This window comes from Carex rostrata, chromosome 8 (assembly GCF_964058835.1).
Source record: "Carex rostrata chromosome 8, lpCarRost1.2, whole genome shotgun sequence".
Taxonomy (NCBI): Eukaryota; Viridiplantae; Streptophyta; class Magnoliopsida; order Poales; family Cyperaceae; genus Carex; species Carex rostrata.
The window spans coordinates 9,600,900-9,625,407 of NC_135925.1; the positions used below are offsets into that span (position 1 = coordinate 9,600,900).

General features: G+C 33.9%; 3 protein-coding genes across 4 annotated transcripts; 2 read left to right on the forward strand and 1 right to left on the reverse strand.

Annotated features, from left to right (window-relative positions):
- Positions 1-319: 319 nt before the first annotated feature.
- LOC144557774 (vacuolar protein sorting-associated protein 26A-like) lies at positions 320-5,309 on the forward strand. The gene is made up of 12 exons (XM_078306350.1): positions 320-547; positions 651-694; positions 1,007-1,081; positions 1,161-1,235; positions 1,318-1,390; positions 1,549-1,593; positions 3,136-3,247; positions 3,341-3,407; positions 3,561-3,605; positions 4,039-4,094; positions 4,182-4,357; positions 4,658-5,309. The coding sequence occupies exons 2-12, from the start codon at positions 692-694 to the stop codon at positions 4,843-4,845; spliced, it is 915 nt and encodes a 304-aa protein (XP_078162476.1). The 5' UTR covers positions 320-547; positions 651-691; the 3' UTR covers positions 4,846-5,309.
- Positions 5,310-5,410: 101 nt separating this feature from the next.
- Positions 5,411-7,948, reverse strand: LOC144557775 (Photosystem II reaction center PsbP family protein). 2 transcript variants are annotated; one of them, XM_078306351.1, is made up of 9 exons: positions 7,735-7,948; positions 7,518-7,627; positions 7,334-7,399; positions 7,140-7,220; positions 6,969-7,051; positions 6,732-6,807; positions 6,485-6,603; positions 6,315-6,359; positions 5,411-5,555 (listed from the first exon to the last, which is right to left on the reverse strand). In XM_078306351.1, exons 1-9 carry the CDS (start codon positions 7,863-7,865, stop codon positions 5,529-5,531), a joined length of 738 nt encoding a protein of 245 aa, XP_078162477.1. In that variant the 5' UTR covers positions 7,866-7,948; the 3' UTR covers positions 5,411-5,528. The 2 variants fall into 2 exon arrangements, with proteins under 2 accessions (XP_078162477.1, XP_078162478.1); XM_078306352.1 differs by having other exon boundaries at positions 7,783-7,920.
- Positions 7,949-15,954: 8,006 nt separating this feature from the next.
- Positions 15,955-21,458, forward strand: LOC144557939 (uncharacterized). Its single transcript, XM_078306611.1, has 7 exons — positions 15,955-16,227; positions 16,320-16,541; positions 17,130-17,324; positions 17,809-17,922; positions 18,003-18,255; positions 18,350-18,447; positions 21,447-21,458. Exons 1-7 carry the CDS (start codon positions 15,955-15,957, stop codon positions 21,456-21,458), a joined length of 1,167 nt encoding a protein of 388 aa, XP_078162737.1.
- Positions 21,459-24,508: the final 3,050 nt, after the last annotated feature.

The window sequence follows — 24,508 nt, forward strand, 5'->3', positions numbered from 1 at the left end:
TTCAACTATAGCACTAGCAGCAGTGTAACATTCAGCATGTTAAAATGGGCTAGCGCATCAGGAATATTGTACCATGGCTTCGGGGATCAGTCTGTTACGGCGGCCTATATAAACCCAACTACCAGTCAAGCTCTCCTGTCTTGGCATGTCGGGTCGGGTCGGGTCGGATCGGATCGGATCTCAATAGGGAGTTCAAATAGAACTTCTCTAATATATGTCAAGTCAACGTACTTCGACCGCATAGAAACCCCGTCTTAAGGCCCAAGGACACCATTACTGCCTTCCACGTGGATTTGAACAGATCCAATCCGTTCACTGCGCTCTTATTAGTAATTACTAATTAGTAAAGAGGAAAGACATCAGCATGAACCGAATCGACTATCATATCAACCCGTTTAACTGAGTACGTTTCCGTCTGGCTTCGTCTCCTCCCCTCTTTTGTCGAATCCGACGAGCTTTCTCCGATTGATTGCGCGATCCCGGTGTCTTTGAGACTACTCCCGATCTAGGGTTTTTCCAAACCGGTTTTACATTGGATCGGATTCAGGTATGTTTGCGTCATCACTTCGATTCGTCCGTTTGGTCATCCAGCTATAATTTCTTCGCACCTAGAGAACAATTGTTGTGATCTGTATTTTTCTCTATTTCAGAAAATTCGTACTGACGCTCTGGTTAAGATTACGATTCAATCATGGTATGTACCGTCCTATTTCTTGCCGTGCATTAGCAATTTTAGATGTGATCTGTTTAGTAATTTTTGTGACCGCTGGTTGCCATATCGTTTTCTCTTTAATTAAGTAATTTGATGCAAATTGAACTTATTCAGACCAGGAAAATAATAAATGATTTAAGCCTTTTGCATAGAGTAAGACCATTCAGGCTACAGCGTAGATCCTATCTTTTAACTGTTTAGGATTGAGTTGAGGTGTATAGCATTTTAAATGATATGTTCATTTTTTGAGAAGTTTTACAAAGCGTCTCTTGTTGATGCATAATTGCTAAGCAGAATTATCTTATTGGAGCGTTCAAGCCACCATGCAACATCACCATCACATTTTCAGATGGGAAAAATCGAAAACAGGTAGATTGTTTATATCCGGGAGTGAAGTGTCAAACTTTAATTTTTGCTTTCATCGGCTTACCTTTCTGATATATCATAGGTATCAATTAAGAAAGAAAATGGCAAGACAACCATGGTCCCGGTTTTCCAAAGCTTGGAAAATGTATCTGGAGAGGTACTATCTGCTATTTTTGTGTTTCCTAATTTTTTTGGCGTTGTTTTTTGTGTGTGTGTTATTTACCAGTCAATTATTTCAGGTTTCTATTGAACCTGTTCAAGGCAAGAAGGTTGAACACACTGGTGTGAAGATTGAATTACTTGGCCAGATAGGTATGGCATTAATTACGTGCTAATTGTGAATCATTACTGTCTGCATTTGTTTATTCAGTTTTATTCTCAGTGAAGGTTTATTTGTTTTCTGGCTTATTTCTGAATTCTAAACTTCTCTATAGACGAATTAATCTCTAACTTTATTCTTTATACTGCAGAGCTCTACTTTGATAGAGGGAACTTTTATGACTTCACATCCTTAGGTAAATTATCTATATAGATCTTTAGTCTAGTAACTGGTCCAACTAAAATAACGAGTCAAAAGTACAATAGTTTTGCTTCATTCTGAATGTTATAAGTTATTTTATGACTTACCTAAGGGGTAATTGCGTATGCCCATCAAAATGTCCATAATTTGAAATTTGCTTCATCAAAGCTTAAATATAAGATACTCGTCGGTTAAAAGTTCATATTCTTTCACGTTTACCCTTTTGATAAAAAATGCAATTAAGTTATGATGGAAATTTCATTAAAGATGAAAATTGTAACTGTGCCTTCAGCCCCTAATCACTATAAAACTAGAAAATTCATATAGATACCGAGATCTCCTGCTTTTTCTGAGTACCACAAGTCCAGTAACTGTATTAGTTTCAACATTGACATAGGTGAAAGATTTCGTTAGTTCATAGGCAGGGGCGGAACATAATACTCTTCAGGGGGTGTTAAGCCACCCTTTCAAATTTTTTTTTTTAATCAAGTATATAGAAGTTTAAGTAAATGTCATTTTTTTGTACATAGCAGCCCACCCTATGTATAATTATAAACTTACAGGGTCTAAAAATAAAATTTAAGAAGCAAATTCTGTCTTTTTTATTTCCCATTTGCAATCTTGACTCCTAGATTTGCGTACCATTAATATTAAAAAATAGGTAACTTTTTGACTTCTTGCTAGAATTTGGATAGTTTACCGTATAGAGAAAATAAAAAAGGAAATGTCATTGAATGCTTAAAAGAAAGAAATCCCATAGCAATTGAGCATCTCTTTGGCTCTTCTAGCTCATCACCAAAAAAAAACACAAATTAATTAATTTTTTAAGAGGGCGGGCGAAATCCAACAGCATATGAAGAAATTCAGAAAACAAAAACAAAGTTAAAGAAGAGCTGTGAAATTTAATTTTAATTGAGGTTTGTATTTTGTTGATGTTAGTTATTTATTGCATCTTTTTATGAACTCAAATAGTGAAAGATTTTGCGTTATAATTTTTTTTTTTTTTTTGATATCTGGATAGAGACTATCCAGTGTACAAAAGGAGATTTGTTTACAACTTCAAAAAATCTAAATCACCACACCCTCCCGTTATAATTTTTTTTAATTGATGTTTAGCCCACCCTATATTCAAATCCTAGTTCCGCCCCTGTTCATAGGATATATGGTGATTTTGGTATTTAATCAAACTTTACTCTTAGATTAATTGTATTTTAACTAGGATCGATCTTTTTTGAACTAAAATATGTGTAAGCATGAGTATCTTAATTTTTGCTGGGGAGAATCATATTTTCAAGCTTTGGTGGATCAATTTGAAATTACAAAATTTCGCAAGAGTATACCAACTATTTAGCTTATAATTCAGTGATCATTGTTTGAATGCCTTTACGATCTACAATTTTTGTATACTATGGGACAATTTGTATTGGAAATCTTAAAGCCAACTATCGGTACAGATGTAATGTAGCCAAGGGTGTTCAGATTTTAACAACGATTGACAGCCTATCTTTAATTCTGTTTGTATAATATGATGTTCCAGTTCGTGAGTTGGATGTGCCTGGTGACATTTATGAAAAGAAAACATACCCCTTTGAGTTCTCATCTGTTGAAATGCCATATGAGTCATACAACGGGACCAATGTCAGACTGAGGTTTGTTTCTTTCTTTCTTTTTTTGGCTAGGGTATTCAACAGCACCTTGATTTGTTATATCCTTATAAGTCAATATTCTTTACTTTATGGTAGGTACATCTTGCGGGTGACGATAAGTCGCAATTATGTCAGCAATATAACAGAACACCGTGATTTTTGTGTAAGTATAGTGTCTTTTATATACTGAATAATACAAAAGCTGGTTTATGAAATTTGGTTAGTTCATATGCCAATGAGAAAAACATTATATTGTCATAAAATGGTGGAGTCGATTTGACTAAAATAGTTGGAATTTTTCTGTTGTTTTAATCAGGTGAGGAACTACTCTCCTGTGCCTACAATGAACAACAGCATCAAGGTCAGTTCTACATTTTAAGATAATCTTATAAATAGAATCTTAGTATTGCACGGGTATTGTGTTCCAGTGTGATGCAAATCTCTGTACTATATTGCTGTAATGCAATTATTTTTATGAACCTTTCAGTGCATTGCTCTTAATATATTGCTTAAACTTTTGATTGGTGATTGGATGACAAAAGTAATTGTTTATTTTGGTGGAAGCTTTGTTTCAAACTACATTTTCCATGGGATGGAAGAGTATGGACTTACTTTTGTTCAATTCTTTTTTTATTTAAAAAATGGTTAAACTATGCAGATGGAAGTTGGATGCAAAATTAATTGTTTATTTTGGTGGAAACTTTGTTTCAAACTACATTTTCCATGGGATGGAAGAGTATGGACTTACTTTTGTTCAATTCCTTTTTCATTTAAAAAATGGTTAAACTATGCAGATGGAAGTTGGAATAGAAGATTGCCTCCATATTGAGTTTGAGTACAGCAAAAGCAAGTACGGTTCTTCCCCATCTAGACTCTCTCTCTCTATTTTCAGAGCCAGCCATATTTTTCTCATATGTTTTACATAATGTTCTTGCAGGTATCACTTGAAAGATGTTATAATAGGGAAGATATATTTTCTACTGGTTAGGATTAAGATAAAGAATATGGAGCTTGAGATTAGACGGAGGGAGTCTACCGGCTCTGGTCCAAACACTTATGTTGAGACTGAAACCCTAGCAAAATTTGAACTAATGGATGGAGCTCCTGTTAGAGGTAAACCGGAAATTTAATTCTGATTATTCTATTATGTTTTTGCACTATTTGAATAGTGTATCTTGGAGATGATTAGCACTCTTTCGAAGAATATTTCTTTATTTTGCAATTACCTAATATGCCTCCTCATTAGTTAATATGAGCTGACATTTTTCATGCATGAAACGACTCGAAGTCTTTTGGAGTTGTTTACAATTAATACCTGTCTGTTAGGTTAAGTCAATGTAATGTACCAGAGTAAGGCTATTTTTCATTTTCATCAGGCTCTAATAAGAAGCATACTCTCAATGTTATTTACAGGAGAGTCGATTCCCATTAGGCTATTCCTTAGCCCATATGAACTTACACCAACTTATCGCAACATCAACAACAAATTCAGTGTGAAGTACTACCTCAACTTAGTTCTTGTTGATGAAGAAGACAGACGGTATTTTAAGCAACAAGAGATCTCCATGTACCGCCTTCTAGAAACTCCAGCCTCGTCATAAAGGAGAAAAGGAAAAGAAAAAAAAAGGTATGGTAGAAGCAGTTTGATTTTGAGGTTTTTATTCGGAAGCATCATTTTTCTGTTTTTTGTTTCGCCTGTTTGTGGAAATTCATCTTACTCTAGGCGGCTTCTGGGAAGATATTATTGAAGCCAGGCATCGTACTTGAGATGGATTGTTATGTTTTGCATGTACATATAAGCTGGAGGCCTCTCTTAGAAAGCTTATAATTCGTTGTGTTGTCTGGAAGTGATTTATTTCCTTTCCCAATTGAGTACTATCGTGCTGTACCTTCTTCTGTTCCCCTTCTGTTGTTTGAAATTGAGTTTTTTTTTTTTTTTTATGTAATTGTGTACTTCAAGCGTGACTGAACCATTCTTGTTTCTGTTGGTTATGCTTTAGCAAGTGTAGCCTAAACTAGTGTGGTGAATCATCTATGGAGAATGTCAAGCTTTCTTATCTTTGCAGAGATCAATGCTTGATAAGAGCATGTCAATACATATACAGAAAAGTCAAGATCCTAAACATGATCAGGCCATCAGGAGTACTATTTATTGTATTGTTATCGTTTAGATAGAAATCATCCTTTCTCTTTTGCATTGGTTGGGGAAAAAAATTGAATATGGTTGCTGTAATTTGCTTTATGTAAAATACAAATTGAATGCCCGATATTCCCTAGAAAAATCTCATGTCAATCTGAATGAAGAGACGGCCTGAAACAAAATAGAAATGCAATTAAAAAATTAATAAACATAAAGAAGAAACTTGATGCCAAAAACAAGTTACAGAACAACTTCCCAACATGAGATGGTAGCATATTAACACGAGTAACAGTATATTCAGGTGCCTGACCACACTATGACAAAAAAAAGGAAAATGGTATACCAATGCTATCCTACCGTTTAAAGAGGGTTACAATGTTTGTTTTGCTTGGGTCCTCATTTAAATTTTTAATGATTGGAAAATAAACAGCCAACAGAGAAAACAAATAATTGGTAAAACAGGGATCAAAGTAGGATTTTTTTTAAATAAAATTGATTTTTTGTGATTTTAACGGAATAAGCACAAAGCAACTGGATTTTACAAAAACAGCTTCACAAAGTAGTTGGATTCTCTCTTTTTTTTTTGGTTTCTACCTCCACCGATCTGTTTTTGTGCTTATTTCGTTAGAATCATTTAAATTAGTTCTATTTTAAAAAAAATCTAAAAGTAGGGCCTGCGTCTGCAGCCATAGTTGTCACCGTGGCAGAGCTATGGCATGCTATCCGAACAAGTTATTTTGATTCTACAGCACGCCAGATCACGATGTGGCATTTTCAGGAGATTGCTTTTATATTGTGCTATTCGAATTCAGTGGTTCGGTTCACATTGCAAGTCATAGTCAATAGTTATGCTATAGTTGCTACTGTGGCGTTAGAAAATTGATCCAAGTAGTCGGTGAATTTAAGTATACTAAAAGGCCCAACACTCACTTTTTCTATTTGAGATTGGTATTTCTCTGATTCAGCTTCAGTAAACTGCAATGAAAACAGCAAGTTAAATTTCAAGTTCATCTTGTCAACTAAAGATGAAATAAGCTATTAGAAAACCAAAGAAAAAAAATGAAGAAAATTAAAATTGAGGCCAGGTGAAAAGGGTGTACTTGTCCTGTAACTGTATAGAGCCTGTTATACCAGACATCTTTTGCCAATCCAACAACAGAGAGAATGTGTCTTTTCTTCTCACCAGGATCTTGTAGTGTGTATTCCAAGTAGTACAAACCTAGGCATATAAGAAAGATAAGATAAGAACTAGTAGTAATAGATATACTCAACAAGAGAACAGTTTATACTATAAATTACATTATGAAAAATTATTAGGAACAACTGAGCGGGTAATTAGAAAGAGACCGTTTGCTGCTTTTGTGTCGATTAGCTTTGCTGCAAGCCCTGGAGGCCTTTGCCAGCTCCTATCCAATCCACTTACCTAGCATACCAAAATTGTTCCCAGTTCAAGGATCCATTATTTCGAGTCTATAGGGTAAAAATTTCAGGTCTGGGTCTGTTTTGAAGCAAAAGCTTCTAATCATCAAAATAGTAAAATAGAAAGAAAAGGAAAGGGCAAAAAAAATTAAAGAAGATTGTCACCAGATTTTCTGCAAAATCATCGACAGAGCCGAAAGACTGCAGTCTGGTAAAATCAGGGCTGAGACTTGTTATCACAACACTCACTGCATATAAAAAAAAATTGGGCAAGTATATAACAAAAATGGAATAGTAAATTTATACCAGATATTTTATGAGAAGGGAAACTGGTACCATTTGAATCCGAGGCTTCTTCTGGATAGAATGCAGTAATTGACCTCACACCATCAGATTGACCAGCACCTACAGACCAGTCTGATTTTGAAAAGATAAAATCAATGCTAAAGATTATCTCAGCGCAAGCTTAAAATTTAGTGATATGAATGGTAGTAGTACAAGCTCAGCATTAAGCTATAAATTCAAATCACCTTGAGGGATCATAATGCTAAACTTAAATGTCTCATCTGCATACGGCTTGAAATTTCCCTGCACATCTAATTACCATTTATCGTTACATGATAAATCAATAAAAAGAATTAATCTACTCAGAGTATTGATAACTAAAGATGAAAAAAAAAGAGGAGCATATCAATTCGAACGAGTGATGTATACCAGTATCAGCAGAAGCTTCTTTAGTTAAAAATAACGAAGCAAAAGAAGCACCAGAGAGAAGAACTTGAAACAATGCCTCTCTTCTTTGAATTACAACGGACGACACGCCCCTGTATTATTTTCAGAAAGTAACAATTTGAATAGTCAGCAACCCCCGCCCAACTCTAACAAAAACAAACACACATGCGCACGCATCAAATGAGGTGGAGAGCTGTACCGGAGTGTAGCATTGGAGGCCACATTTCGGACTGAGGAGTGATCGTACCGGAGCCCTCTGGCCGAGGAATTGAGAGAAGAGGCGCGAGGAGGTAGAAAGGCGGGAGAGCGAAGAGAAGCGACAGTAGCCATTTCTTTTTCTAAATTTCCTTGATATTTTTCTTTTCTTTTCTCCCCATTTTTCAGTGAAAACTGTCCATTGGATAATCAGTGGTTACTGGTTACTGGTTAGAGATGGGAAAATTTCAGATTCTCTGTGTACGGATTCGGTGTGCAAGACCCATTCTCTGGGGCGTCACTGTCAGGTGGTCCCTACAGATCAAGAAAGTAGCCTTATTTCCTAGTACTGGTTAGGGCGTTCTTGACCGTCGACAATTATGTCTGTGAAACAATGAAATGAAAATATCTCTCCCAAATCATACGAATTGTTTACAAATTAGGACAGATCAATACATATTTTTCATTTATAATGCAATGTTGATTACCAAATGTAGCCAAACGTGCTTCGTATTTTGGGAAATGAGATTGACCGTGAGGAGAAAATCACCTATAAATTATCATACAAATATTAATATGGTGTACAAATTTCGATGCGGCAGAGGTGGTGTTTCTCTAGCACGAATATTCATGTGTCGAAAATCGAAAATGTAAAAGTATGTACATACATGATTTATCTTTTTGTGCGCATTCATATTTGTGAGCATGGATAAAAATTAGGAAAGCATATTTGTGATTTTCTCTTAATAAACGTTACAGTTTATAACATTTACCGACTAGCATAAATGTAAATCATGTACGAATTTAAATTTATACAAAGTTTAACGTTTCCTGTATCAAATTTGTGCACACGAGTAACAAAACGCGCTTTGTCGGAATTCGGGTGATTTTCTCTCGACGATGGTTATAATTTGTAGGTAAATATTAAGTATGAACCCTGTACACATTGATAGATTAGATTAAACTTGAATCATGTACAAATTTAAATTTGTATCTGTCTAATTCGAGTGTGTGCATCAATACGCATGCCGTTGATTCTTGTGCGATTATCTTCTGACCATAGTTGCAATCTCAATGTAATCAATATAAAACATTTCCATCCCACTTGCTGAGGAAATACAAAAGTTGATGCGATAGATGCAATTTTTAATCTAGAATATTTTACTAATACATTTTGAAATAGTCCTTGTGATCATTGACCTTGCTATCGATGATATCAAAACATTCACTCATGATCGAACTTTTTTAATGTAGATAAACGGTTAAACATGTACATGAAATCATCATTCTATCCTTAAGAGGACATGCGAATCCATCGTTTTGCCTATCAAAATTATCAAAGCTTGTCTTACACAATATTTTTTGAGTGAGTCTATAGTACTATGTATATTACGATTTGTTACTATGCTATGGTTCTATATTCGAGTTTTCAAATTCTAACGGTCGATCCGAACCGTTCATCTTGTTCTCCATATTAATATGTGTTTGGAGACCAAATTTTACATTTTTTGAAAATTTTGTACTATTTTTTTAGATTTATTGAAAGTCACTGTTTTTGAATGGTCCAGAATTTTCAGATCAAGGTATTTTCTAAATATCTAAAAAAAATAGTAAAAAATTTTCAAAAAATTTAAAATTTGGTCTCCAAACACATATTAATATGGACAACAAGATGAACGATTCGGATCGACCGTTAGGATTTGAAAACTCGAATATAGAGCCGTAGCACGGTGCCAAATCATAATATGCATAGTACCATAGACTCACTCATATTTTTTTATTTATTAATTTATTAAAGAGTCCAATACACTACAAGTCTACAACATCTCTTATATGTTATTTTTTTATAATTGAACCTGCATCTTTTGAAAGAGAGACCAAAACTTGTGCTACTGTACTAAGTCCACAATTCTCTCTTCGTACACATTATATCTAATTTATTGTATACAATTAATTTATAGCAGTTACTTGATCTTTGAATTATTTTATATGAATCTGCTTCTTTTAATTTGGTTTTGATTATAAAATTCTATTAGTTTAAAAGCCCACATAAATACAATTATCAGAATAAAAATATCCAAGTCCAATAAAATCTGAACGGTTGTAAAGTGCGGCAGATATTTAAGATACGTATCTAATTCAATAAATTTCCGAAAGATATTTAAGAGCTTCAACGACAAGTTAAATTTGTTTTCCAGTGTAATTAAAAAGTGGGGCTGTTTACATTTGTTCTCATCTTTTTGGCGCAATAGGCCAATGGATGGCAACAGAAACAGAGAGAGGGGTAGAGCAGTCACATGGGAAACGGGGGGCACTTGTCTTTTCATTATTTCCCTTCTCTCTTTCTTTCTGACCCTTTTTCTTTTTTTCTTTCTTTTTTTTCCTTTTTTCTCTTGCGTCTGTCTCATTCAAATTATCACTTTCACTTTTTATTTCTCAACCCAAACTCCCCCGACATTTTTATTAATATCCAATTTAAAATATAATTTATCACATTTATTCAGATTTTCAAAGTTTTATTAAAACTACCCAAACTGCTAATTAAATTGGTGGTTTGGAATTTTCATTCTAAACCGCCAATTTAATTGGATGTTTGGAGATTGATTCTCTCTTCTTCTTTTTTAAGATTATGAAATCATGTAGTTTGAGAGAGTTTTGAATTTTTAAATCATAAACATATGCTTTCCATGACTTTTGAATCATAAATGAAACCATAATTCATTAAAAACATCAACATCGACATCAACAAAAACACAAAATACTTTATAACTACATTTTAGAAGATTTGCGTACATAATTCTTGATATATCTCTTTGTATTTTGAAAAAAAAAATTACCGTGTAAAGAACATATATTAAACAATCATAAATAATTTCAATAATCTTTAAATAATAAATGAAACCGTAATAAAAAAATAAACAAATGCACACAATAAATAGTAAATGCATTTTAAAATGATTATATTGGTAATTCTTAAATAACCTCTTAGTCTTTTGGAAAAAAAAAAAAACTAACACCGGTTGTTGTATGTCTTCCGTTGATAGAAAATTTAAACCGAATTTTTGAAGCATTAAACGACTTTTTTTTGCAATTCTGGTTCCGTCGGATGCCCGAGAGTACTCCCGAGACAAAATCCATATTCATCTCGTCCCCCCTTTCCGAATTTGGGTCATACGAGCAAATTTGACTTTTCTAGCCAAAATTATGATTGTTTAATATTTAAAAAAAAAAATCAATGCTTCCATGCAAAAACACGGATAACGCACCGATGCTTTATGCCCGGCTTAACGACGGCGGAAGTGCATTGATATTTCATTGTCAAAACATCGATGACGCACCCATACTCTCTAAACGGTCATAACTTTATTATTGTTAAAACATCGATGACACGCTCATGCTCTCTAAACGACCATAACTTTAAAATGAATTTACTATTTATTGTGTATTTTTGCTTATTTTTTATTCAAAGATCATTTAAATTATCTATAATTGTTCAATATATGTCATTTACACGGTAATTTTTTTTTTTAATTCAAAACCATCCATCTTAGATTTCACAATATTGTTATAAATTTTTTGTTGATGTTTTCCATGAATTATTGTTATATTTATGATTCAAAGATCATCGAAAGCATGAATTATGGTTTTATTTATGATTCAAAAATCATCGAAAGCATCTTGTTTGGAATAAAAATAATAATGATGATATTTATGATTTCAGAATCTTTTCTAAAAAAAAAACCAAATCACACACTCCTTTATTCATACCAGTTCCAGATATTTATGATTCAAAAATCATCGAAATCATACATCTTTTTTAATGGATCATGTTTTCATTTATTATTCAAAGATCATTTAAATTATCTATGATAGTTCAATATATGTCATTTACACGATAATATTTTTTTTTCAAAACTCAAAGAAATATATCAAGAATTATGTATGCAAATCTTCTAAAATGTAGTTATAAAGTATTTTGTGTTTTTGTTAATGTTTTCAATGAATTATGGTTTCATTTATGAGTCAAAAGTCATTGAAAACATAAATTTATGATTCAAAACTCTCTCAAACTATATGATTTGAGAATCTTAAAAAAAACTTTGAAAACCTGAGTAAATATGATAACTTATATTTTAAATTGGATGTTAATAAAAATGTCGGCAAACTACGTAAAACTAAAAGCTTAATGCATCTTATTGCTTCTCGACCTAACTTGCGTTGAAAATGTACACATAGCCCCCTTAATTTCCCTTTTTTTTATTCTTAGAAAAAGTACCAAAATGGAGAAATGTCAAGATCAGCTATTGATTTCTACCCATGCTTTTCCCACCAGTTATTCGTTTTAACACTTTTTCAGATATATCCTTTCTAATCTTTAATTAAGAAATTGTCCGACACATAAATATAGTGTGTAATATTAAGGGCAATTACAACACCTTATCTAGAGTCTAGACTACTGTAGAGATCTCGATTTTATAAACTTTTTTTTTTAAATGGTATATGTATTATCCAGCTGTCACGTTGGGGGAAGAGGATCTACTGCTTTTCTAATAAGAAAAGTATATATTTTTTCTCTATATCTCTCTTCAAAGAAGATGAGAGAAAGAAGATCACATGAGAGAGAGTAGGAGAAGAGAGATAGAGAGAATAGCAAGGAAGAGCACCCGATCTCATTTCCACGTTGAATACAGAAGCAACATTTATCTAAGATAAAAATGAAAATGAAAATGAAACTACACAATTAATTTTAAATATCTAAAAAAAATACTTAATCAGATATTAAACCTATAAACAAATGTCAATAAATTTGACTCTATATATAGATCCCGAGTTTTTCAAGCCTTAATAATATAGTAAAATGATCGATGCATTGGATCCATATGCAAGTCACGTGGCATTATTTTTGTATTAATAGCTAACTAATATTTATAAAAAAAACGCAGTAAAAAGTTTATCGATTGCATCAGATATTCAGATGCCCATAAGAAAGTCACATGACATGATTTCTGTGTTAAGAGCTACATTAAATAAAATACAAAAAAAATATTGACCGAATATTTATCAATATGATCTTGCTCTTCTTATTATAATCAACAACAACTCATTTTTTTTAATAGAAAATAAATATAAAATATAATCATAAAAAAAAAATCACTCCACAAAAAAAAATTAGAACTTCCAGAAAAGTTCAATCTCGACATAAGAATATTAGTTGCCAATCCGACACAATTTAAAAATCAAATAGTTGCCAATCGAACGGTTTGAGAAATTAAAAATTCAATTTACGGCACTTTACTCATGACTCATGAGTCCGATTTTTTTATTAATATCCAAAAAATAAATAAAATTTAAAAAAATATCCAAATCCCGAACAAATTTCAAAAACTACTCAAACCGGTTATCCAATAACCGGATTTGAGACAAATTTCCGGTTAATGGTTTCCCAAACTCAAAACAGTATATCCGGTTAACCATTAACCGGAAAGTTATATTTTCATTTTTTTTTAAATAAAAAAATCCGGTTAATGGTTAACTGGACTTGTATTTTTTTTTTTAAAGTTGTGTTTTTTTTTAAAACAATTTTTTTTTTGTATTGAAATATTAGAAATGTTGAATATATTTCTTTAAAAATAGATGGAATACAATATAATTTGATTTATTAGAAAGACTGCAACAAATAATCCGGATCAATATTTTTCAGGCCGGATTTTTCGCGGCTATAAGAAAAATTAATATATTTCTTTATGTGTTATTGGAAAAAAATAAAAATGCTTAGATTCTGAGTTATTGATCCCGGTTCAAAAGTCACTTCTATGTAATCCAAAAAATATTATGATCCTTCTACGACATTTAATTTATGAAAAGTTGTATCTATTTTTGAAAAAAAAACTAAAACTTTAAGTTATTTAATTATTGTTATTAAAAAGAATTATTAAAATAGATACAACTTTTTATAAATTAAATGTCCTAGAAGGATCACAATATTTTCTTGATTACATAGAAGTGACCTTTGAACCGGGATCAATAACTCATAATCTAAGCATTTTTATTTTTTTTCCAATAACACATAAAGAAATATATTAATTTTTCTTACAGCTGCAAAAAATCCGGCCTGAAAAATATTGATCCAGGTTATTTGTTGCAGTCTTTCTAATAAATCAAATTATATTGTATTATATTCAACATTTCTAATATTTCAATACAAAAAATAAAAAAAATAAAAAATTTCTGTTTTTAAAAAAAAACACAACTTAAAAAAAAAATACAACTCCGGTTAACTATTAACCGGATTTTTTATTTAAAAAAAATGAAAATATAACTTTCCGGTTAATGGTTAACCGGATATACTGTTTTGAGTCCGGGAAACCATTAACCGGAAATTTGTTCCAAATCCGGTTATTGGATAACCGGTTTGGGTAGTTTTTGAAATTTGTTCGGAATTTGAATATTTTTTTAAATTTTATTTATTTTTTGGATATTAATAAAAAAATCGGCTCATGAGTCATGACCCAAACATTTTTCATATTGTACCAAATAAAAAACTCAATTTTTTTAAACCGGGGAGAAGAATTTGACAATTCAATTTTTCTTTTTTTTTTTGTAATACCATAGGTGGTACCATTTTGAACGCTTTTTTATGATTTTCTATAATGAAAAATCGGTGGGTGTCCCACTTCTTTAAAAAAAAAAAAAATGGCGTTTGCAACGATTTTTTTTTTAAACATTTTTGGTGTATATTGAAAATTTTGTCTGTCAGTTTCCGGCTATTTTTATTAATATCCCTAAAACAAATCAAAATTTTAAAAATGTTCCTGCTCCCAATTTTTTTTGAAAAATGCCCTGACCGCCTGGGCTTCGGGCGGCCCAAAAAAGCCTGTGAGGCGCCGGCCCAAATGGCGGCCCACAACACCAGTGAGGTGCCCCCCCATCTGGCGCCCCATAAGCCAAGTGAGGCGCCCCCCCATCTGGCGCCCCACTGCCCATCTATAACCCCCCCATCTGAGCCGCCCCTCCTCTCTCTCCCCCATTGTTTCTGCCGAAAGAAAAAAAGAGGAAAAAAAGAGAAAAAAAGAGAAGAAAGAAGAAGAAAGAAGCCGTTCCGAGCCGACCCCTCTCTGCCTCGCGCCTCGATTCGCTTCTCTCTTGATCGAACAAGTGAGTTTTCTTTTTTTCGATTTGATTAGGGTTTAGGGTTTCGGTTAAATGTGATTAAATGATGTAATGTGATTCGGTTTTGTTTGATTCGATGTTTAGGGTGAAATGTTAGTAATTAGTTGAATTGATTGAATTGGTCGAATTGGTTCGATTGGATGGTTGAATTAGATGATTGAATTGCTTGATTGCTTGAATTGCTTGATTGCTTGAATTAGATGGTTGAATTGCTTGATTGCTTGAATTGGATGCTTGAATTGCTTGAATTGGTGCAATTGCTCGAATTTAGGATTATGATTTATGGTAAAATTGCTTGAATGACATATGGTTGAATTTAGGGTTTGTAGTTGTGAATGGTGAATTTTTTTTTAAATTTAGGGTTTATAGTTAAATTTAGGGTTTATGGTTGTCAATTGTGAATTACTTACAAATTTAGGGTTTACACTTCAATTTAGGGTTTATGATTTAAAAATATGCATATTTATTTTTTGAAAATTATTTTTGTGATAGTTTATAAAAAACATGTATATATGAATATAAAAGATTTGAAGTAAAACTAATTATTTTGAAGTATATCAATATTTGTTTAAAAATGATATATATATTTTTTTATTGTAAGTAAATTGCATCTATATCTCATTTTTTTTATTGTAAGTAAATTGCATGCATTTGTTTACCAAAAAAAAATGCATGTACATGCAAAATTAATTTTGTAAACAAATTGCATATACCCCCAAAAAATAAACCCAGAATTGTATATGCATTTTTTTTTGTAAAGTTTATTTATTTTCAACAAAATTAATTTTTGTAAAAAAAAAATGCGTATGCATGCAATTTACTTACATGCAAAGTGTAAATTAATTGTATATACATGCAAATGCATATGCATGCAACAAAATTAATTGTATATTTTTGAACATCATATAAATGCAATTTATTTACATACAATTATTTTTGGATTATATACATGCAATTCTTATTAAAAAAGTAAACCCATAATTGTATATGCTTCTTATTAAAAAAAATTTATATAAATTGTATGTTTTGATTAATATTTTTTGGCAAATGTAGTATGCCTAGAGTTAGACGGTGGGGAGTACGAGCTGAGCCTGCAGAGGGTGCAGATCCTGTGGATCCGAGTGGAGCTGGCACGTCCTCGGTGGATCCGACTGGAGAGGGCCCGTCGTCGTATGATGATACGACTGGCAGGGGTTTTGAGGATCCGACTGGAGCGGATCCGTCGTCTCAGGCCGATTTTCCAGATGGTGTGCATGATCCTGACACATTTAGTCCTCTTCTATGGACCCATCATGTTAAGCACCGCGTCTCATTGGCATCTCTTGAGGTACGTGAATTTTATACTTTAAAAAATGACATTCTGTTGAGTTATTAAAAAAAATGCACGATTTGAGTCTGACAAATTGATAATAAATACAGGACGATGTCATGCTTACGGTGAGGCACCGCAGGTCTGAGATTCCGTACGTCCCCCATAAAGAAATGCAGCGATACATCTTGAACCTCGGCTTGTATCAGCTTGCCACCATGCCGCAGAGTAGGATCGATGTGTCTCTGATGCAGGGTCTAGCGGAGAGATGGCGACCTGAGACTCATACATTTCATCTCCCGGTCGGGGAGATGACAGTCACCCTTGGTGATGTGAGCGCCTTATGGGGTTTACGTATCGATGGCGACCCCATAGGCGGCATCTCAGACCATCCAGAGCTGCAGAGGATGATACCGGAGTTGTTAGGGTGTGATCCGAAGACTCTGCAGAAGAAATATAAGAAGAAGAAGGGGGAGGAGGAGGAGTTTCGTTATTTCGGGTACTGCATTTCTCTAAAGGCACTCCGGTCTCACTTCTTCCATAATCAGATAGATGTTGATACTGATGACATTGAGGCGGTCAGGAGGTACTATTACACTCTTTAAATTAACTTAGTAGTTGCTCAACCGTCTCAATTATTTACATTGATTATTTTATATTGCAGGTATACTAGAGCATATGTGCTGGATTTGTGCGGTGCTGTCATGTTCGAGGATTCCAGCGGTGACGCGGTTCCGATGATGTACCTCTCCCTGCTGAGGGACCTGGAGAAAGAATCGAGATGGAACTGGGGTGGAGCTGTCCTCGCCCACTTATACAGAGGCCTCTGTCATGCTTGTCTGGTAAGTCTGTATTAATATACATTGTTATTGAAGGATGGATAAGAAGCACCCAGATTGAATTGTAAGTTAAATTTTCAGGTCAAGAATAAACAGCTCTTTGGACCACTGCTTCTGCTTCAGCATTGGTCGTGGTCACATCTGCCCATAAACCGGCCAGTCATACCATTGCCGCATCCCGATTGGGGAGGCCCTGAGCCAGCCAGATGCCCCGCATACGCCGCCATATGGGGCAGTCATCACGATCATGAAGAGAGGGGCAAGGAGATTTCTTATGTCCGGGGTCAGCTCCAGATGCTCCGAGATGGGAATATCGATTGGTTTCCGTATCGTGCATGGTATCAGCGCAGATGGCTGAGCCCGCTGACATTAGAGCAGACACATCTATGGTATTATCGGGGACCGGTCGTCTGTTTCTGGATCGTGGAGTACCATTACCCCGATCGGGTATCCCGGCAGTTTGGCTTGGATGCTTTCATCCCGGAGCACCCGTTGATGGGCAAGGATGCTACCGACAAGTTCCACAAGTAAGTACCATCTACTTAATTAATTTTTAACTTTAATATATCCACTGTTTCTCTACTTTCTAATTAATTGCACTTGCAGAACGGCGCACACTAAGGCTAAAGTTGACTGGAGCCAGCATTTCGTCATGCAGTACAACTGGGCTCGACATCCGGAGCAGCACTTATGGAGCCCGCCAGATACTACATCGTTGGGTGCTGGTCCCGGGGATCTGAGATATGCCGTATGGTACCAGAGATGGGGCATGCCGTCAGTCTACCTGACAGGCCATTATGGCGAGACCCTACGACGTAGGCTGATGGATTCATCCAGCAATTATATGCCCTGGGGTCCGATCAATGCTCGCGCGGTAAGTAAAACCGAAACATACTTTAATTTTAAAGTGCAAATCCAGATTACTTACTGTAGGCATAATCATGTTGTGTGCAGCTGTTGACCGCTATGAGAGGAGTTGGACACAGCTTGGCGTGCATGGCGAAGGATGCTTGGCGATATATAGGATGCCAGATGCTCGAGCACACTGCACCAATCGTGGAGACAGGCGGTTTTGAAGGCCGCCTCGTTGGCATGCTGCGCGATGCTGGGGAGAACATCAATTGGCGGGAGATACAGTCTGCACCGCGAAATCCAGATTATCAACGAGTCCCTGTCTACGGCGATGAGATGCCGCAAGCTCCTGCAGGTAATTACAAGTTAATATTAAAAGTACGACACACACAATATTCTTATTTCCGTTGAATTGTTCGTTCTAACTCAGTTAACTTCCAATTATGCAGCTGATGACTCAGGTTGGGCGTTCCACGACTGGGTGCTGAATACCCAAGGATGGGATGCTTATAAAAATAAATACGGAGTTGCAGTAGAGCTTGACACGGTCAGTCGTCAATTATACCATTATTTGTTGCAGAGTTCTTTGTATGTAGCAAAACTAACATTATTTTAATCTAGGATGGAGCACCTCGTTGGAATGCCGATCCCATATTTAGCATAAATGAGCTGGACCCGGCAGATACAGATGCAGAGGCGTATGGCTCCCACAGACCACGATATGGAGTGGAGATGGAGGATGACTTTGAGGCTGGTGGGAGTTCATCTCAGACTGCAGATGGCTTTGTCTCTGCATTATTTGGCGCACCGCCTCCTTCCACGTATTCTGCAAGCTGGGAGCAAGATCCATGGGAGCTGCGTACACAGCCCGCCAATGCAGAGTCAGCTGCTGGATTTGATCCACGGGCAGCCAGGACAGGTACGCAGCACATGTATACGGGGGACGAGGATGAGGATATGGGGGACGATGAGGAGGATTTGGGAGAGGATGCACTCCGAGATGTGAGTCCGCAGAGGCGCGTGCAGCCGCACAGGCATGGCAAGGGCGTAGCGGCTCCTAGGTTGTCTCTATCCGGAAGGAGACGAAGATGATGATTGTAGAGTTTTTGTTTATTGTGATATATTTCTGACTGTAGTATTTTGACTATGGGACTGCTGTATTATGTTGACATTACGTTTTTTTATTTTATGTTCATGTTGGTATTATGTTGTTTGCACTTTACATTTTATTATTATAACACAGTTCAACAATACAATTAAAGTTCAACAATACAATTAAAGTTCAACAATATAATTAAAAGCAGCACATGTATACTTCAAGTAATTACATTCAAACTAAGAAATTATAATTTCTTCACTATTTGCGACCCACACTCCCAGCAGACCGCCTGTGACAGGGGCGGTTTGCTAGGGTCCTGACCGCCTGGGCCACGGGCGGTCCACTAGGGATGCCTATTTATTCGTTTTTTCTCTCTCTCTCTCTTCTCACTCCAACATCAGTCTACCTTCCACCTCAAAGGCAGAAAGAAGGGAGAAAGCGCTCAAGGCGATTTCGGGCGATTTTCTGGGCGACTACAGCCACAGGTAATTTAAATAATTTTTTAATAATTTTTTAAATATTTTTTGTAATTATTTTTTAAATATTTCTTTTAATTATTTTTAAAATATTTATTTCAATTATTTTTTATATATTTTCTAATTAGCCGTTGATTACTGTACAGTTAGTATTTAATTACGCACATAATTAGCCTCCTAATCAATTGCTGTCACTTGAAACCCTAGTTATAATGGCACCCAAAGTTGGAAAAAATAGAGGAAGAACTAAAACCGAACGCGAAGCAAAAAGAGCACTCATTAATAATTTTTGGACGGCTGAAGCCTACGCGATGAGGAATTTGGAAAGATTGTTTTCACCCAAAAATAATGAAGAATTTCTGAGCACTCTTGATCCATCAATTAGAAAATGCTGACGGAAGGCTGGGTGGACAGGGTCCCTCCACCTGGATGGGGACAGTGCTGCTTATGTGAGCTGAACGGAGATATGGTGGATATGTTCTTCTGTTATAAATGTGGCAAAGCTGTTCATCCCAATTGCATGGACCCGCATGCAGATCTGCTGAACGACGCTCGTCTCACTACGTGGGAGTGTCCTGCGTGCGTCCGTCGGGCTGAGGAAAAAAAGGGAGCAAGCTCCTCGTCTCGTAAGGCTTAGACCCCAATTGTATGTTGTTGTAGTATTTTATGTTTTAACTGTAACGGTTTGTATAATTGATATTTGAACTGGTTGTTGCTGTATGAATTTTATGTTACCTTATTCTATGGACTCGACGGTACTGTATTATTTAGTAATGTATTTGAATTTTAAATTCCTAGATTTATTATGAATTTTAATCCGTTTTTCTTCACAAAATTATTCAAATCAAAATACTAACATTTCTCTATAAAAAAAAAAAAAAAAAAAAAAAAAAAAAAAAAAACACACACACACCCATGAGGCGCCCTGCTGTGTGGCGCCTCACTTGTGCTTTGGGCCGCCCCAGGGGGTGGCGCCTCACAGGCTTTTTTGGGCCGCCCGAAGCCCAGGCGGTCAGGGCATTTTTAAAAAAAAATTGGGAGCAGGGACATTTTTAAAATTTTGATTTGTTTTAGGGATATTAATAAAAATCGCCGGTCAGTTTCTCTATTGTCTTTTTCTGAGCTGCTTTAAGTTTATCAGATTCCTCTTCGCCAAATTAGGCTTTTTTCCTGGGAAAAGGGCCCACCTACTTGTAAAAGCAAAAGAAGAAATTAATTGCATCGTTCTTATCTTCTGCCAGGAAATCTTTTCAAAAAAATTGGATTGTTATAATTTTCCAGGATAAGCTTGACTTGACACGAGCATAGTGTCATGTTTGAAAAGTCATACCTGAAATCACAATAATAAATTAGATATTTGTTTCCATCTGCTAAAATTTGAAAAATGTATAAGACAGTTTAGATGATGCATTAGGGTACGCATTTTCTAAAATTAGGCACTGTTTAATTATTGTTTTTTACGAAGCGATTGATGGCGAGTGATATATATGTGCAATGTCACGAAGAAGAGATCTAAATTAAAAGCGGCAATAATTGTACCATGACCTTTTCAACGGGGAATGTATATTGTGGGAATATTGTAAAACCACAGCATTTTTTTTTCCTATAAAATATCAAATAATTTTATATTTTTTGAATATTTTTGTTATTTTTATTTAGGTACAAAATCGCTGTTTTGGATGATTCTGGACTTTCTGAAAATGATAATTTTATACTTAACTAAAAATAGAAAACAAAATAAAAAAATATAAAATTTGGTCTTGAAACACATTTTAATACGAATATCATGTTGAGCGGTTTGAATTGATTATTCGAATTTTGAAAACGTAGATAAAAATATAGAACATAATTGGAGCATAAAATTAATAGTGCTTTTTAATTCTAATATATATAAATATATATTTCGATAAATATTTAACGATATTCTGCTTTAGCTTGCTCTTTTATAATGTTTTCTGGGTTTTTTTTTAGGAAAAATTGTGAGATTGCCACTACAAAACTTTGAAATTGTGAGATTGCCACTGTAAACTTCAAAATTGTGAGAATGCCACTATAAAACGTCCATAATTGTGAAAATGCCATTAACAATGTATTTTTATAATATTTTTATCAAAAATTAATTTGAAGAGGCGATATCAACTGGAGTGTTACTCTTTGTATGAAGGGTATAATCGGAATACATAATTATGTATATCAAAACAGTATTTTTCAGTTATTCTTTGATAAAAATATTATAAAAATACACTATTAATGGCATTTTCACAATTATGACCGTTTTATAGTGGCATTCTCACAATTTTGAAGTTTGTAGTGACAATCTCACAATTTCAAGGTTTTGTAGTGGCATTCTCACAATTTCCCCTTTTTTTTATAAGCCGTATATAAAAAATAAAAATTTATCAAACAAAATTTGTTTTTTACAAAAACTATAAGTATTGAAATGGCATCTCAGTACGAACTATTTATTTTTTCTTGTGTTGAATTGGCATCTCAACCCGAGCAATTTGCAGCAGTTTTTCTGACAACAACCACAAAAAAGTTGTTATTTTTTAGAACCAAAATGCCAATTCAGTACATTAAAAAAAAATTGTGCCAAGATGACATCTCAATACTTGTAGTCTTTGTAAAATCGAGATCACTGAAGTTGGTTTGGTATATTTTTATTTTTTATTTATGATAAAAAAAAATCCTGTTTTCTGTGCAAATCACCCCCTATGACAATCTCTAATTTGCATAATCATAGTATATTCCGCCTAGAGCCCCAGCTAGTGGGTGCGTATTCCTCTGAGATATCTCAACTTTTGCGTGACCAACGTGTCTGGTGCCTATTCGGGGGTGATGTAGAGGGTCAGTATTATTTGTGCTTTGAGATTCGTGCAGAGCGTATTTAAATAGTTGGGATTTTCCATAAAGTCACGCAAAGTTTGAGATATCTCAGAGGATATGAATTCCCAGCTAGTCGCAGCGATGTTTGAAGAGGTCAAAACCTCTGCAATCCTACGACTGCAAAAAAATATTATTTATTCACAGGATGTCATAATTGTATTGGAAATTTTCTTTTATCACATGCCGTAGGCAATTAGTTATTTGGATGCATATGCATGCATCGATTTAGCAAAGTTTCCGTTATAAAATATAGTAGGTCGATTATTTAAGTATCTGAGTCACTTTGAGATATTTTTCACAGCTAAAAATGTTTTAATAATGGGTGACCCAATAACCCAACTAAACATATCCGGTCTTAAATTTTTTTTTTTTTTTTGGTTTAAAGGTCTTAAATTCAAGAACAAAGAATTAGTAATTGGCATCAAATCATGTTAACGTCAATTTCCTATGTGCGCAGATAAATAAATATTATATAACTAAGTATAATTCTAATGCACCTCTAAGTATAATCCTCTTATTTATAAGGACGTATATTAAATTTTAATTAATTTGAAATCCAGTTCATAATCCATCAGAAAGCCATTTCAATTAAACCATTTTAAATATTAAAATGTTTGATGGAAATTAAGAACGACTTTTAAGTTGATCCAAATTTGATACACACCCTACTTCAATGATGAAAAGAAATCAACAATTTTGTTTTTTTTTTTAAGTATACACAATAATTTCTAAGATATTGAATAGATGTATTATAAAAGTTGGATTTATGCTATTCCGATGAATAATATATTAAATTGTATGGGATAATACAGGGTACAGTACAACCAACTTTTATGGTACATTATTTGAAAAAGAGGAGGGATCTGATTACACTCTTTTTTGGTGATACTGAATTATATTATTTATTTTCAAAGTTTACAAAATTCAAACAGTCGATCCAAACTGTTCAACTTGTTGGATATGTTAAAATGTGCTTGCATATCAAATTTTACATTTTTTTGAAATTTTTTTACTATTTATTAAGTATTTAACAAAATCGCTATATTCAGACCGTTGAATTTTTGTACTCATCTTAGTAAATAGTACAAAAATTTAGAAAAATATAAAATTTGATCTTCAAGCACATTTTAACATATCCAACAAGTTGAACGGTTTGAATCGACTGTTTGGACTTTGTAAACATAAGGTGTAATCCGGTGTCACAAAAAAAGAGTGTAATCGGATAAATATTATCAAAAAAAAAAAAAATTTGTTTACAATTTTAATTTTGATACATCATTCATCATACATAATTAAAACTTCAGCATATTATTTTAAATTGTTTGATGGAATAACTGGACGCCTTTTAATTCGACCAAATTAGTACATACCCTATCTAAATAATTGAGAACACGTCTCCAATTTTAATTTTAAATTTAATAATACTTTTATATATATATGTATCATTAAAGTTTGATGTACGCTAGATATACTTATATACTTATTGTTTTATAATTAGTGTTTAATAAAACATATTTATTAAATAGGCTGAATTATGACAAATTTATTTGACAATCATGACAAGTTTTTAACCGACAAATTGCTCGGCAATAAATTAAAATTGTTAGATGCGTTTTCCATCACTAACATAATTATACATTATGTTTGGTGCAACTTACAAATCCATTAGTCATTCATTATGCAATTTTTTAAAAAAAAGAGGATTTTATTGACGTTTAATCGGTTGATTCTCAAATAGCACTGTACGTACTTGATTGAAGAGTACCTATTTTGACGATAACAGATATGTGTAAACCTTTTATTTTGATGAACTTTGACGAATATTACCTTGGTTTTCAATAAGTTTGGTTCTTAATTTGTTATGTACCATATTTTGTTATCATCCATGTAACTACCATTTTTATAAAAAATAACAATAAGAATGTTTATATTTTTTTTTTTATAAGTCCGTAGATATTTTTATTGATCAGGACAAACTAGTCTCACATTTTAGTGACAATTTGAATGCAAAAGTAAATGATCCATTATATTTAATTAGAAACTAAAGTTCTTCGGTATAATAAATATGATTTATTTTAAAATTTGTAAAAATGAAATCTTAACTGACTTAATGACTATTTTATTAGTCCAATTTTTTTTTTAGTTAT